Genomic DNA, 17437 nt, shown 5'->3' with positions numbered 1-17437 from the left:
AACATTTTATACAAATTGAAAGAGCTACCTAGACACTTTGAAAGTTCAGGAGACCAATTAAACTTTTTGAATAAATTTAGAAAGCAAATGATATATTAAACCTTTAATTGAAGAGCCAAACTAAAAAGCTATTAGAAATGCTAGAAAAAAAAAAGTGTTAAAAAAAAAAAAAAGTGTTAGAACTGTCTATGCTTAGATTTTAACTTAAGAAAATGTTCTAATAATATTAATCCACGTAATAGACGCTGTAATTTATGATTGCGGAAAGAAAATCTGAGGTTCTTGACTTGTTTGGCTGGTGTGATAAATTTAGACAAACAGGCAGTGTGGGTTAAAGCTGTCAAACTCGAAGTTATGTCTGCTGTTTCCTTTTAGCTATAAATAAATGCTCCCTCTATCTTCCCTTCTTTCTACTACTACAACTCCATAACAATGATTAAACCCTCTCTTCTTTTGCTACCTTCATTACTCCTCTTCTTCTTCTTCTTCTTCTTCGCATTCTGTTCAGGAGGAAATGTTACTTACGATGCTCGTTCTCTCATCATCAATGGCCAGAGAAAGCTACTCATTTCTGCTGCTATTCATTATCCCCGAAGTGTCCCTGCGGTCAGTCACTTCACTACTTATTTTCTGCTTTTTATACACTTGGAATTTGATTCATTTCTCTTTATAATGTGGTTGTTTTATCTGCCAGATGTGGCCGGACCTGGTCAAAACGGCCAAGGAAGGAGGTGTTGATGTAATTGAAACTTACGTTTTTTGGAACGGTCATGAACCTTCTGTAAACAATGTCAGTGTCGTTTCATTTCGTCTCTCTGATTACTATTGATAATTTTCCCCTGATTTCTTTTGCTTTTTTCTTGCCAAACGCTAGTATTATTTTGAGAAACGCTACGATCTTGTCAAGTTTGTGAAGATTGTCCAGCAAGCTGGGATGTATCTAATTCTTCGCATTGGCCCCTTCATAGCAGCAGAATGGAACTTTGGGTACTTAATTTTGGCGGGTTCTCGAATTTTACAATCAATCTTATTTCCTAAAATTATCGTTTTTATTTATTCTTCTACTACTTATTTCAGAATTTTTTTTTTTTTTTGTTCTTTTACTGATTTCGTCCTTATGTGTAATTGCGTAATGAAGGGGAGTACCTGTTTGGTTGCATTATGTTCCTGGAACTGTATTTCGAACTGATAATGATAACTTCAAGGTATTAAAGTGTGACCGTTCCCGTTCAGGTCTTTTTCTCTTTAAGAACGTTTACAATTTCATCACAGTTTTCGTTTTTCTTAAAATTTAAATGTGTCTGCTTCCTATGATCTGTTACCTGTTGGTTTTTATTCAGTATTACATGCAAAAGTTCACAGCATACATAGTGAACCTAATGAAGCAAGAGAAGCTTTTTGCATCTCAAGGAGGTCCCATCATCTTGGCTCAGGCAAGTATGACTAGACTGTACTTTCAGTGCCTAATCTTTTCATATAGCTCTGTTTTACATACAAAGCAATCTTGTGTATTGTTTTTCAACTTGGTGCCGACAATTTGTTTTCTATAAGGATGGAAGTAGCTTTTAAGTCTTACTTTTTAAATGTTTCCTTAATTGAAGTGATATCAAATTGATACTACAAACACATACTCACTGAAGTTCACATTGGTTATACTACTGATAGACCACTAAGTATTCTCTGGTTTTCTATGCATTTTTTAACTGGTTTGATCTACTAGTGTTTTTTTTTTCCTATTGTATGCATTTTCTCTTGTTTGTTTGTGTAAACTGCTATTTTTTTCGATGGTCATTATATGCACAGTGAATGCGCTGAAGGAGGGATTAGATATCATGGAATTTGGCAAATATTATAAATGGAGGTTACTTAGGGATGACGATGGGTACTATATCCGTGGGTACCCGATAGTACCCAACCCTCATGAGATTACCTGTACCCTGTGTAAAAAGTATGAGACGGGTATGGAATCAATAAATTACCCGTGACGGGTATGAGAATACCCCTAGGGTACCCGTTACCCGCCATATATATGCCTATTTACTTTTAGTGTATTTTAATTTCTTGATAATTTGGGTGGTTTAGAATTTAGAATTTGGAATATTTGTTATATTTGTAGATGAATTATTTATGGATGGCCTGTTAAATTTATTCTTTGTTAAATTTGTAATATTTTTTGTTTTATCTATTGATTTTTAACGGGTAAGGATACCAGCGACTTAAATGGGATGAGAGTGATATTCATGAAGTATACCCGTTGGGGTAATGGGAAGGGGATGGGTAATGAAAAAGTAAATGGGTAAAGATTTGGAATTCACACTACACGCGGATATTCTACCGGTTGCTAAGGTCTGCTTATATTGTAGTCTCTTGAGTACTGATGTTGCTTGTTTCATAGTACAGTTAGAAATAGCATGCATTCACAAGTATCAAGTAGTTTTGATATTTGTTACTCTCCCAAAACTGGAACAGGGAACACTAGATCTAGCTCAACTGGCTGACTATCACTTATATCATGTTGGTGTATTATGTAAAGTTAAACTGGTTAGCAATTCTACAATATTGCAAGATCGCCTGGCTTTTTTTATGTTCATTTGGTAATGCCCAAAAGTTTAGCTTTTTTCATTTTGTCAGTTGATGCTTTATGTAATTGGAAATGTCTGTTACTGTATACAACTGTTACATTATGAGATGTCTTAGAAAATTTCTAGTAAGAAAAGGATTTACTAGCATTTTATAAGAAACTCCTACTTATTATCACAGTGACGTCACCATTCCCTAAAATTAGATGGTAGGAAGATAGATACACATACTTAAAATCATTTTTATAATATTGTTGCTGTTGAAGTTAAGGCACACTGCTGTTAAACTCCTATGGTATTATATTTACAAGGAGGCACTTATAATCTGTTCTTATTTGAAGGAAAAACATTGATACCACAGTGAACAACTTCTTCTGATTGCAGGTTGAAAATGAATATGGATTTTATGAAAGTTCTTATGGAGAAGGGGGAAAAAGATATGCCATGTGGGCTGCTAAAATGGCTGTTTCTCAAAATATTGGTGTCCCTTGGATAATGTGCCAGCAGTTTGATGCTCCCAACACTGTGGTGAGAATTAGTTAAATTCCATATATTAATAGAGAACATGTCAGAAACCATATTTGAGGAAGCAGTAGGAAAAACAATTATTTCAAGTATCAACAGATTTATGCCAATAGGAGTGATGGTATGTATATGTGCAATACAGTTTAGCAAAAGAGAAATTATTTGATTTGGGTAAGAATATTAAGCTTGCATCTTTTCTAACATGACTACGAGGGGAAATGTATGGGCTGAGTCTTCGGCTTTATAATAAGGTTTGAGTTAAACATACATGTTGCATGTGGCTACATTTGATTGTTATGAACTATTTGTCAGGATTAGGATTAGGAATTCTGTCAGCAGGGGATTAGGCCAGAAATTGAATTATAGAAAAGAGAGAATAGGAAAAAGAGAAAAACAAAGAAATAGAAAGTGGGAAAGAGAGGAGAGAAGAATGAATAACTTCATTAATATTTGATTGATGTCTTAATATATCAGTTGTCCCTTCAATTTGCTCAAAAAGCTTGATCAGCCCCTGAATTTATATAGTGTCATTAGCCCCTAAACTTGCTTAAAGTGTAATAATTAAGTTTAAGTCCCTAAATCTATAAAAACACCATAAAGGTGTAAAAAATATAAAGTTAATTTGTTTTAAAAATTTAAAAATGCGAATCAGACCTTTATTATTTAAGTTTTGATTTTTTTTATAGATTTAAACAAGTTGAGGGGCTATGGATCACTGTAAGCAAGTTCGGGAGGCCAATAGATCACTTTAAAAAAAAATTTAGATGATTATTTTAAGCAAATTGAGGGGCTGTTGATATATTAAGCCTTGATTCAGCCAAAAGTATGGCCTTATACCGCAGATAGCACTAATGAGGTTTCCTGCTAGTACAAGGATACATATCTAGAATGTACAACTACCTAACAGGTTCACTAGATGACAAAATAGCTACAACATAAGGTAATAGAAATAACAAATTACAGAATAACTAATTCATAAAACCAGCAAATTAATTCTCCTTCTTAACTCTATGTACATGACAATACCTCCTCCTTTAGAACATTCTTGTTCCCAAGAATGTAGGAAGGCTTGCAATTGAGTTGACACCATTGACTGGTCCTTCCAAGTGACTTCTAGGATTCTACATACTAACAAAGGTAGGATTTGAACCCGTAATAGCCATGATGATTTGAACCCGTAAATTTGCTTCCTATAGGAAGGTCAAATAGTGATTTCTGAGAGGACAAAAGAGCCCCAACAGAAGCTTTATGAACCCCAAGCAAGTACAAGTTGGGATCACCTACGTAGGTTGAACGGTAACAAATAATCCTAATACAAACACAAGTTTAAAGCTTACCTCTTGTAGAGCAGAACTCATTGAGAAGATAAATAGCGGAAGAATAGAATCGACCACGAACTCGTATCACTGGTTACATGTCACCCACGAAAATATTAGTCATGAGGTGAGAACGGTGGATCCACGAACTAAAGCGTACGCGGAGAGAGAGGATGGCGCAGGAGGGAGAGGCACAAGAGAATTGTATATTATCCGGGGTCAACCTTATGATTACCCTTTTGATTAGGGTTAGGTGGCTATCCATTTATATTCTAGGTTTAGCTTATAAAACCCTAACCCTAATCCTTCATCTTTTTGGATGGGCTTAGCCGCGATTCCATTTCAGGCCGGTTATTTATTCGGTCCATAACCCGAATAAATCCTGACATCTTCCACTTGTACATAATGGAACATATCCAATCCTCATCTCAATCTCATCCATACTGTAGCAAATAGTTCGTACGACCGACATACTATCGAGAGTTCTAGTGCTATATACTCGTTGGAACATATAGTTGCTTGATGTACATGTATCAAATTTGGGACTATATACTCGTTGGAGATATATAATCTTTATATTTGAACACGGATCGTCCATGGTGTATGTTTTATCCTAGATCATCACATCCACTGTAATAACATTGATCTCTACCGTTCTTCTATTTTAAAAAAATATGCACATGTGAAAAATAGAAACTCTTTAGATGTGAACTCAACGGATATCTTTCCCTCTTGATTTATTCTTTCCATTACAGTCTAACTCGCTTATCTAGTCGGGTTCTTTTTGGTTGGAATTAGCACATCAGCCTAAAGATGACATTTCCAAGTTAGCCACATCAGACTATACTTCTAGAATAAGTGAAGGGTCTTTAAGGATAAGGAATGTCGAGAAATCATGATTTCACAATGTAAGTCTCACACTAGGAAAAAAGGCAATATCGTCTATTTTCCATCTTGTGGTCAGCAAAGCATACATGATATAAAACATGTCTTATGGTGTTCAATTGTTTCTTGGAAACAGAAGCATGTCTCTTATCTTAACACCATACAAAAGCATATTCAGATGTACCAAAACATCTAACTTTAGTTTACTACATATAGTGGTTACTTCTGATTGTATACGTAGAAGGCTTGAACTTGTCTCAAACGCGCCTTTCAGATTACACTTAATCTGTTTCATACACTTGTAGTGTATGCGATCATCTTGCACCATGATGAAATTGCTTTCATATCTTCTGCAAGGCAGCTTCTGTTATTGAACATGCTCTTGAATTGTTCAAAAACAGTCTCATCCTTGTATATGTCACCATGTGACAAAACAAGGGTAAACGCTCGTGTGAATGAACTCATTTTTTTGTCTAACATGCATTGTATCATATAACGACGAACATTAACAAAAAAAAAATATCCGCACTCGTGTATCATAAAAATTCATGAAACCTTTATTAATAAATCATATTCACAAAAATACATGAAAAATAGAGGTATGCCTAGATCCTACACAATCCTTGGGATCTAATATGTTTTTTTTATAAATATCTCTCTTGACATGTTTGGTTAAGGGATCCGCAACCATGTCCTGAGTCGACATATACTTCATACAAACTTCTTTGCATGCAATTAAGTCCTTGAGAAAGTAGTACTTAATCTCTATGAGTTTTGTCTTGCTATGGTATCTTTGATTCTTAACGAAAGTATTAGCAGATTGACTATCACTATTAACTACGATCAGAGTATTAGAGGTAGTAACTTTTAGATGATTTAGGAACCTATTCAATCAAACTTCCTCTTGAAAGTTTGCAGTTACTTTAAGATACCATAATATCTTTTTAACAGCTGCCGAATGTGCTTGTCTTGTATTGGACTGATATTTCTTACAATCCCAACGACGTGACATATATGGAGTCTCGTACACAACATAAAATACATTAGACTGCCAACGACACTAGCATAAGGGATTTTTTTTTCATTCGTTCTTTTTCTTCTTGTGTTTGTGGACACATATCGGAACTGAGGGTGATGTCCTTAGTCATCGAGCTATCTACAGGTTTACAACCGCGCATATTGAATCGATTGATGACTTTGTTGACATAAGTCTCTTGAGACAGGGCCAACATGTTTTGCGAACGATTTCTTGAAATCTTAACTCCAAGAATATATGAGACTTTACCCATATCTTTCATCTCAAAATTCGTAGTTAGCCAAGTTTTGATCTGGTTCACAAATCGAATGTCACAATGTCATCAACATATAATGATAGAATATCAAATTTTCTACCTAAGCGTTTAGTGTAGACGCAATGGTCTTCTCCAATCAACTTGAAGTCATTCGAGATCATCTAATTATGAAATTGAATATACCATTGTCTAGATGTTTGAGGCCATAAATCGATTTATTCAAGTTGCAAACCTTTTGTTCACAGCCTTGTACGATAGAACCCCCATGTTGTTCCATGTAGATTTCTTCGTACAATTCTCAATTGAGAAAAGCAGTCTTTACATCTAAACTTCTTACTATAGCTAAGATTAACCTTATATATGTAAACCTTACAACAAGTGAGAAGGTTTTCTCAAAATCTATCCCTTCCTATTGTGCATAGCTTTTAGCGACAAGACGAGTTTTATATCTTTAAATGCTATTGTCAGCCTTTCGCTTCACTTTGAGAACCCACTTGCTCCCAATAGCTTTTCTTCCCTCTTGTAGATCAACCAGTTCCCAAACTTGATTGAATCTCATAGAGTTCATTCCTCTTGCATTGCTGTAATCCATTTGTTTTTTTCTGGACAAGAGAGAGCCTTCTTGACATTTCTAGGCTATTTGGAGTTACTGAAAGAGTCATGCCTTCGATACCTAATCATCGACGTTCGACTTTTTGCCTTTTAGTACGACGCGTTTCTGAGTCCTAATAAATATATCTAATATATTCATCGTAACCCATAATCCTTTCTCTTAGACTTCGTTTCATATTCTCATTCGAAACGTTTTGAGGATCATGATCAAGTTCTTGTACTTAATCATGGTCTTGAACCTCCGGGTCAAGTCCTTCCTCAAAATTCCTTCCACTCAAATGGAGAGGACTGTTTCAATCAAGTTCCTCATATAAAATCAGATTTGCCCTAGTTTTGAGAACTCATTCTCTAAAAAGACAACTTCTCGTGAATCTATTTCCGTCACATGGCCTTCATCGTTTTTCTCTCACTAGAACATATCCTTTTGATACGTCCGTGTATCTTATGAAGATACATTTCTTAGCTCTTGACAAGGTTGGTAAGCATACCTCTGGCTCAGCCATTAGAGTGATTTTTCATTCACGGGGTCAAGTTTACCAAACTTGTTTGAGGTATAGTGGGCGAAAGCGGTGCAACCCCACGGTTTAAGCATGCTTAAATCGGGTTTGCGACGTGTCCAATAGGAGATTTGTAGATTTGCTTCAGCCATCATAGACCTAACCATATCGAGAAGAGTACGATTTCTTCTCTCGGAAACACCGTTTTGTTGCAGAGTATATGGAATAGATAATTGGCGTTCTATTCCTTTTTATCACATAAAACTTTAAACTCACATTTGAGTTTATTGAATGTACCTTAGGGGTAGTGCAGTCTTTCGTATAATGCCCTTTGGCTGACAGTTGAAACACTTCACACGTGAGATATTTGTCCTTGCCACTGAAACGCTTGCGTTTCTTGCCTTGAACATTGGGACGTCTCCCACTTGAGTGTGAACCCACTAATGAGCCTCTGCATTGATCTTAGTCGATGCAAGGTTGTCCTACTCATGTTTGAAGTGGCGAACAACAACATCGAAGGTTCTAAAACCTTCGGTGTGGGTTAGGTAGGTGCATCTTCATATCCTACCAACTGTTCGGCAAAGAACATATAACAGTCTGAATCTTTTGCTCCTCAGTCAACATATAACCTGCTTCACTAGTGACATCTCCCTTAGATATTTTCTCATAGTATGATCAACGTTTTTCTTGTAAGTATCAAATTTTATAGTGAGAGAGCGGAGTTTAGTTAGAGGCACATCTAAGTAGTAGAGGGATATACTTTCTCCATTTGCAGCTTAAAGGCTTCAAATGATCATGATTTGCATCTACATTAGTGGTCTGCTTCCTTAGGGAACGCTACTCCAACACATTTTCAGCATTTCCTTGCAAATAGGGAGCTGCTATCTTCCTCTTAGACATTTCATCAAACAGCTGAAGTGGTTGTGAAGGCTGCTCATATTGCTTCTCAAATGGATTTGATCTCCTTAGGATGGTAAGCTGGATGATGAAGCTCCTTGGATTAACTGGGCCAAGTAGGAGAACGATTTCTGAATAGTTTCCTCAAGAGATTGACGAGATTTCTGTAGCTCCCCACCTAGCAGTAATTCCTCTTGGGAAATAGATTCCATTCGTTGATTCTGTTCAGAATGAACAGAATGAACCATTAGGGTTTGAGATTGCATCAAGGATTGGATCTCTGGATCGAGGGCTTCCATGGCTGCCAACATTAATGATAACCCAAAAATTTCGGTCAAAGAAAAGGTGTCTCTAATACCAATGTCAGGATTAGGAATTCTGATAGTAGGGAATTAGGGCAGAAATTGAATTATAGGAAAGAGAGAATAGGAAGAAGAGAAAACAGAGAAATAGAGAATTGAGAGTAGGGAAGAGAGGAGAGAGGAGAGAGGAGAAGAATGAATAACTTCATTAATATTTGATTGATAGATTCTCAGCCAAAAGTATGGTCTCATATAGCAGAGAGCACTGAGTGTCCTGCGAGTACAAGGATACAGCTTTAGAGTGTACAACTATCTAACAGACTGACTAGATGACAAAATAGCTACCACACAAGGTAATAGAAATAACAGAATTACAGAATAACTAATTCATAAAACCAGCAAATTAATTCCCCTTCTCAACTCTACTTATATATGTGACACTATTTGTTAGTAACAATGATGTTACACTTCATAAGATTTCTTTCTTTGCTTTATATCTTTTTCCTTACTCATCTAGTATAACATTTTGGGGACTTTCAGACGAAAATTAGGGGTTCCATAACCTGTTTTGACAGAACCTTTTTCTTTTGGGCTTTTATTTTGAAAATTAATTTGAAAACTCAGTTCTAATATAACCTGCCTCTTTTTTTCCTTGTTTTCTTTCCTTGTGCAGATAAATACTTGCAATTCATTTTACTGCGATCAATTTAAACCTATTTATCCAGACAAGCCTAAAATTTGGACTGAGAATTGGCCTGGCTGGTAATTTTCTGTTTGTCTCTGATTTCAATTCAAGTTTATGCTTTCTGAATTAGCTTCTGAAAGTTATTGGTTTTCATGATTCTACTTGAGTTAATTCATGAGATACTGAATATTGTTTAAGACCTCAACTTTTCTGTAAAGTCCGCATGCATCTTAAATCATGTATGTTGAAACAGACGGGAAAAGAAAACATCGAAATCTAATACAGAAATAAAGCTGCACATGCATAATGGCACATCTAATTCATTGTTTTTGGGATTTAGGCTATTTATTTATATATTCTCTGAACTTGAGTTCTGTCAAATTGCTTGAGTTAATAAAAAGGCATTGGTATTATTCAACAAGAATTGAGAGAATTAAAAGTGTATACTTTCTCTTATCTTTGTGGTAAACATTACAGTCGCTTATATAGACTATTACAGGGGTAAGATAGACATTTCACACTAACTAAAATAAGCGCCAAATTCTGTTAGGAATTGACAGCACAATTGTTGTGTGATCTGTTTCAATACCCCCCTCTTCACAACTGCAATTGTTCTGTAAAAAAAACTTCACTTTTTGACTTTATTTATCTGCTGTAATTGAACTATGCCCATCTTCTCAATTGCTGGTAGCATCTGCTTGTAATTGAGTGGCTTAGTTAACAAATCAGCAAGTTGATTTCCTGAGTCTACAAATGGAGTGCTCAGCAGTCCACTTTGTATGTGTTCTCTTACTATATGACAGTCAATGTCTAGATGCTTAGCCCTTTCATGAAAGACTGGATTCTCAGCAATGTGTATTGCTGCTGTGTTGTCACAATACAAAGGTATTGGCTTTTCTACTGCTAGCTGTAATTCTTTCAGTAAGTATGTGATCCATTTAACTTCACAAGAGGCAGTTGCCATTGCCCTATACTCTGCCTCTGCAGATGACTTACTTACAGTAGGTTGCTTCTTGGCCTTCCAAGAGATGAGAGAATCTCCCAAGAAAATACAATACCCACCCACTGATCTTCTAGTTTCCTTACATCTTGCCCAGTCAGCATCACTAAAGCCCTTCATCCTTAAATTTTCTCTTTGTATTTGATCATCATAATCATTCTTACAGAATGCCCTTAAAGCAATATTAGATTGCTTTGGATATAACAATCCCATAGCTGCTGTACCTTTCAGGTATTTCAAAACGTGTAGTGCTGCATTGAAATGTACCTGTGTAGGTTTTTGTAAAAACTGACTCAATTGTTGTGTTGAATAGCTAATGTCTGGTCTAGTGAATCCCAAGTACAATAGCTTCCCTATTATTCTTCTGTATTGATCACTATTAGTGATTTGTGGACTGTCTTCCAGGAAATCCACTCCATTTGGCAAAGGACTTGCAACTGCTTCAGCATTGTGTAGTCCTGCCTCCTTGATGATGTCAACTATGTATTTTTGTTGAGACAAAACGAAGCCTCTTTCTGATCTTGCTAACTCTACTCCCAAAAAGTATTTAGCAATTCCCAGATCCTTAATCGTGAATGCCTTATCCAGTGTCCTCTTCACTTCTTCAATCATTTTTGTTGAAGTTCCAGTCATAAGAACATCATCTACATAGACAACCAGTACAATCAAGTCTTCACCAACTCTCTTAGTGAACATACAATAGTCATGAATAGATCTATGAAAATCCATGTTCACAAGAGTATCTGTGAACATCTTGTTCCACTGTCTCCCAGCTTGTTTCAAGCCATAAATTGACTTTCTTAACCTGCAAACTTCTCCTGGCTTGGCATTGTAACCTTCTGGTGGCTCCATGTAGAATTCCTCCTCAATGTAACCATGCAAATAAGCATTGTTTACATCAATCTGGTAAATTTCCCATTGAAAGTTTGCAGCTAAAGCAATAAGCATCCTTAATGTGACTACTTTTGCCACTGGTGCAAAATTGTCATGATAATCAATGCCTAACTTCTGATTGTACCCTTTTGCCACTAATCTTGCCTTGTACTTATCCAAGCTCCCATCTGCTTTGTACTTCACCTTTAGTACCCACATGGAAGAAATTGCCTTCTTGCCTGCTGGCAATTTGCACATACTCCATGTCTCATTCTTCTCTAATGCTTCTATCTCCATCTTCATAGCATGTACCCAATTTGTATCTTTGCTGGCTTCAGCATATGAACTAGGTTCTGGTATCTTGGATACATTGAGCAAAAAAACAGCATGGTTGTCACTAAAATCCGGCATCTCCATCCTCTGTTTACTAGGACCAGCATTAGTAGTGATTTTGGCAACAAAATCTGATGTCCATGCTGGTGGTTAGTGCTCCTACTGGATCTTCTCAACACTGGCTGCTGAATGTTTTCATGAACTTCCTGAGGAAGAATTACTTCATCTTCTGGTGTCTCCCACTGTTGGAGTTATGTTTTCTTCTTGAGGATGCACACCATTCTCCTCTCTGTATGCAAACTCCTCTGCTTCTGGTATGGGAATTAAAACAGCACTATTATTAGTACTAGATTCATCATTTTGTTCTTCTAAACCTGAAGACATAAAAGAAGGATTAGAAAATACAAAGTCAGTTTCAACAAAATGTACATCTCTGGATACACATAGTTTGTGTGTTTTGAGATTGTATAACTTCCACCCTTTTTGTCCTGGTGAATCTCCCAAATACACACATTTGACTGATCTGTCATCAAATTTCCCTCTTTTGGCATCTGTATCTACTGCATATGCAGTACAACCAAATACTCTCAGTTTGTTATAATCTGGCTCCTTTTGATACAACATCTCATAGGGAGTTTTCCAGTTCAAAACCTTGGTTGGATAAAGATTTATCAAACAAGTTGCATGTAGCATGGCTTCTCCCCAGATTTTTTGAGGTAACCTGCCTTGTTTCAATAGAGCTCTTGCTACTGTTGTGAGACTTCTATGTCTTCTTTCAACTACTCCATTCTGTTGTGGAGTATGAATGCAAGATTTTTGATGAAATATTCCCAGCTTTTTGAACAACAACTGTGTACCTTGACAAGTGAACTCTGTCCCATCGTCACTTCTAACTGCCTTGATCCTTGTCTCAAACTGAGTTTCCACCAATTTTGTGAAATTCTCAATCAGCTTGGTAACCTGATCCTTAGACTTAAACAACACAATCCACAAAGCTCGAGAATAATTATCAACAATTGTTTACATATATCTATCACCAGTTAAAGAAACCTGCTTGTAAGGACCCCACACATCCATGTGTACTAAATCAAACAATTTTATTGATCTTGTTGGGCTGTTACAAAAAGGTTTCCTAACTGCTTTACTTCTTAAGCATATATCACAATGCTCAAAATCTAAAGCTTTATTCATATCACCATCTTGTATGAGCTTTACATGCTTCATACCACTACTAGACAAATGCCCCAATCTGTGATGCCAAACAGTTGCATCCAGTACAAAAGTAACATTCATGCTACAATTTATTTATCTACTACATATACTATATGCCTTTATCACATCTTTATTGAAAGATTTATTTGTGAGCACATAAAGTCCTTGTTCCATGAACCCCACAGCTAGTACTCTCTTACTTGCTTGGTCCTGCAAAATACAGAATTTAGCAAAAAAACTAATGCTAATATTCTGATCTTGTAATAATCTTCCCACTGACAGTAAATGATAATTAAATTCAGGTATATAAAGCACATTCTTTAACATGAGATTATCATCCAGTGCAATATCTCCTTTTTTAGACACTAGCTGTGATGCACCTGTAGGTAAAAATACCTTCCTGTGTTGTGTTGGTAGTTTTGAAACATTACTCATCATGCTATCATTATAAGACATGTGAGTAGTAGCTCCTGAATCTATGATCCAGGTAACATCATTGTTCTTCATCACAGAACTAAGTTTAAGTGCAATACCTGCAGAACTCATTCCAGCAAAAGCAGAAAATTCATGATTCTTGCTGTCAGAGGTTCCTTTGTTCTTCAGTGCCTTCTGCACCTCTCTCTGCACCATCATTTGCATAGATTCTTCTTCTTCACTTTCAGAATCAGAATTTGTCAATGGAGTTGATGCTTCCTTGGACATATTTGCTTGTTGCTTGTAATCAGTGGTGATCTTCTTCCCCTTATACCACTCAGGATATCCAACAAGCTTGAAACAATCAGCCTTTTCATAGAAAGCAGTGTTTGCAAAACTTATCTTCTTTGTTACTGTCATTAGATTGTCCTCTATTCTGATACTTCTTTCCCCCATTCTTGTGGCTAGAACCACCAGACTTATGAATCTGAGACTTTGACACTGAAACATTCACAAACTCCTCCTTTGCATCACTAGCAACACTCCTTTGCCTCTCAATTCTCATCAACATTGAGTAAGCTTTGTTGACTGTAGGTAAAGGCTCCTGTAGCAAGATCTGTTCTCTCACATTGTCAAAATCAATGTGTAAACCTGAGAGAAATTGCATCAACTGTTCTTCTTCTAGTTGATTCTGAGCTTGTTTCCTAGCTTCTCCACAAGTGCAACTCAGTAATGGCTTGATCTCAGCCAATTCATCCCATTTTCTCTTGATTTTGTTAAAATAATCCACAAGACTCAGATTTCCTTGAGATAAACTGCTAATCTCCTTCCTCAATTGATAGATCAGAGGTCCATTACTCTCACCGTACCTCTGTTCTATCTCTTTCCATAAGGAAAATGAGGATTTAGCAAACAAAAATACATCTGCTAATTCCTTAGTCAAAGAACTCCTAATCCATGAGAAAACCAGATCATCATCCCATTTCCATTTGGCATAATCATCTGATTTCTCATCTGCAGGTTTAGTGTCTTCTTGAACAAACTTTAATTTTCTCTTAGCACTTAGGGCTAGCACCATAGATCTCTTCCAGGCTATGTAATTGTTGCCATTTAACAACGTACTAACTAAAATTAAACTAGGATTATCAATACTGGTTACCTGAACAGTTCCAGTTCCTGCCATTGTTGAATCCTCTATTTGTTGATTTTCGCGATTTGAAGATCTATTGCGATCGCTTCTTGAATCCTCTATCAGTTGTTGTTGATTTGCGCGATTTGAAGATCTATTGCGATTGCGTGATCAAAACTGCTCTGATACCATATTCAACAAGAATTGAGAGAAAGAGTCGAGAGAATTAAAAGTGTATATTTTCTCTTATCTTTGTGGTAAACATTACAGTCGCTTATATAGACTATTACAGGGGTAAGATAGACATTTCACACTAACTAAAATAAGTGCCAAATTCTGTTAGGAATTGACAGCACAATTGTTGTGTGATCTGTTTCAACAAGTATATCTGGGGAGTGGGAGTCTATAACAAGGGAGAAGGTTTCTAGCAAAAGGTTATACTTCTGGGTGATTATGTTAGTGAAGGAACAATGTTGGTAGTATGAAGTTGAGATTTTCGGATTTCTGTTTAGTATGTTGTAGCTCCATTAACTCTCACATGATCAAATAACTCAATTGGTATTGTTTTAGTCCTAGAAGGATGGATATGAAATATGCTTCTTGTTTAAGTCTGTCTTGCAATTTAATTGAATTACCATCTTGATTAGTATTTGCAGCAGTACCTTGTAAAAGGATTATGTTAGTGACAATGGAACTCCATTGAGGCCAACTTGAACCTTGTAAAATTCAGTAAATCTGAATCTCTCCTGGTAGATTTGCCTTGATAAGGTGCTCTTTTACTTTTTTTTTTCATATACATATGTGTGTCGGTTTGTAGGTATTGCTCCCTTTATGCTGTCAAAAGTTTTTTTTTTTTTTTTATTTAGTTTAACCGATAGAGTCTCTCACACTGTTCAAAAACAAGGCAGCCTAGACCGCTTAGGTCCCGCCTAGGCGCGCGAAGTCGACAATCCCTTCCGATTTTCTCCGATTAGTCTATCTAGGCGTTTTTTGACCCTAGGTGATTTTTAGGCGTCTGAGTTCCGTCTAGGCGCCGCCTAAACGATAAGGGCGGCCCGGTCGCATTACGCGTCCCCGCTGAGCGAGGGCCCCGCCTAAACGATGATGAATAAAAACATTTTTCATAATTTTTGCATGCGATGATGTGTTACATATATGTGTTATTATTCAGGACCTCGTAAACAAGTTTGAGGCTTTAAGTTGATTTGTTATTTGCATTTTTCATATATATATATATATTGTCGGATATAATAATAAAAGCTATTATTGGGCCTTAACTATCAGCTTAAATTTTTTAATTCAAATGGTTCCATGACATGGTATTGGAGCCTTAGAGACCAAGTGGTCGAGGTTTCGAATCTTGACAACCCCGTTTGTTGATTAAATTTCAACACATGGTAAGATGGGCCCGTATTGTACATCCTTCAAGTCCAGGGGCATTCACGTACGTTATAGTTGTTAAAGGCGCGCCTCAGTCAAGGCTCAGGGTCTTGAGCCTTGAACCCAGAAAACGAGGCTGTGTACAAAAGGCTCTCGCCTTGTGCGCCTCGCTCGCGCCTGGGAGCCTGGTGCGCCTGCCGGTTTTTACTTAGGTTTTTTTCTTATTTTTACAGTTTTCTCTAAAATAACTATTTGCTTAATTTCAACCACTAATCTAACTTAAATAAGATTAATCTTAACCCTTAATTTAAATATGATGAAAATGAAGAGGAGAAAATTGAAGATGAAAATGATAGTGGAGGAGACTATGGAGATTACGATATTAATTTGGAGGATGATCTTGATGATGATGATGATTATTAGTTTTTGTTGTGTGTGTTCTTTTTGATTGACAATGAATGATTATTAGTTTAGTATCATTAGTTATAGTTAGGTATTTTAGATAAAGACTTTAAGTATATGTTTGTGTCTTTATGAAGTATGAACTTAATTTGGTGTTTTTGACATTTATGATTTAGTATTATGTTTTTATGTGGTTTTGTTTTGTTTATGTAGTTATAAGTGTTTTTTTTTTAGTTTATGCTTAACTAGTAAAAGAGTATATATTTTATTTTATTTTATGTGCCTTGTGTTTCTAAGGCGCGCCCCTCGCCTTGAGCCTAGGCTCGAGGACCCCTTGCCGCCTTAGCGCGCCTTGCACCTTTAACAACTATGGCATGCGGGGTGTGTTAGATTTAATAATAAAAGTTGTTCTTGGGCCTTAACTATCAGCTTAAGCTCCTAGTATAGGTAGGTAGGTAGAGAGAGAGAGAGAGAGTAATTTGCATCTAAAAGAGGATATTTATTACATAGGACTATCATATATGCTACCATCCTGTCACAGTTGGTGTGTTCATGATGTAGTGTTCTCTTGTGCTGTGAGAGGGTTGACACGCTTGCTCTCCTTATGAAATAGCTTACTTCATGAAATATTAATATACTGATTTTACAAGAAATTATATGAGTTTAATTAAGCGGAATCTTGTGTTGTTAGCATTTGAAAGAAGAACTTCTCATGTTGTCACCTTTCCAATTTGTTCTGAAGGACATGTGCTTGAATTTCTTATATTGCCGTTCTTTTCTCATGTGTGCAGTAAGCAGTTATATAAGCATTGAAGGTTTAAGGAGTCTGTAGTGTGTTTTGAACCATCTTGTTGGATGGAATTCAATTCAATTGAAATCAGTTTTCTTAAAGTAATTATTCGGAACAAAAAAAAAAAAAAGAAGAATTCAACTCCTTCTTATTAGACCAAGCTATGATAAGAGTTAGAAATCATGCCAAAAGTGATATAATTTTGTAGGAATTCCATTGAAAGTAGCTTGTGGGAACATATTTTGTGTAATTAGTAATTGAATTCTCATAAATTAAAAATGTCTCCAAACATAAGATATGATTTGATAAAGAAA

At 36.2% G+C, this 17437-nt stretch overlaps 1 protein-coding gene across 1 annotated transcript in view; it reads left to right on the top strand.

Annotated features, from left to right (window-relative positions):
- Positions 1–340: 340 nt before the first annotated feature.
- LOC136229377 (beta-galactosidase 10) overlaps positions 341–17437 on the top strand; it is a 33721-nt gene continuing 16624 nt past the window's right edge. Inside the window, exons 1-7 of the mRNA XM_066018123.1 lie at positions 341–606; positions 695–790; positions 875–987; positions 1139–1205; positions 1341–1433; positions 2964–3107; positions 9579–9667. Of these exons, the coding sequence (XP_065874195.1) occupies positions 433–606; positions 695–790; positions 875–987; positions 1139–1205; positions 1341–1433; positions 2964–3107; positions 9579–9667 (776 nt within the window). The 5' untranslated portion in view covers positions 341–432. The remainder of the gene's footprint in view (positions 607–694; positions 791–874; positions 988–1138; positions 1206–1340; positions 1434–2963; positions 3108–9578; positions 9668–17437) is intronic.

This window comes from Euphorbia lathyris, chromosome 5, assembly GCF_963576675.1.
Source record: "Euphorbia lathyris chromosome 5, ddEupLath1.1, whole genome shotgun sequence".
Classification (NCBI taxonomy): domain Eukaryota; kingdom Viridiplantae; phylum Streptophyta; class Magnoliopsida; order Malpighiales; family Euphorbiaceae; genus Euphorbia; species Euphorbia lathyris.
Note: the sequence above shows the minus strand (reverse complement) of the source record. Positions and strands in the feature narration are given on the sequence as shown.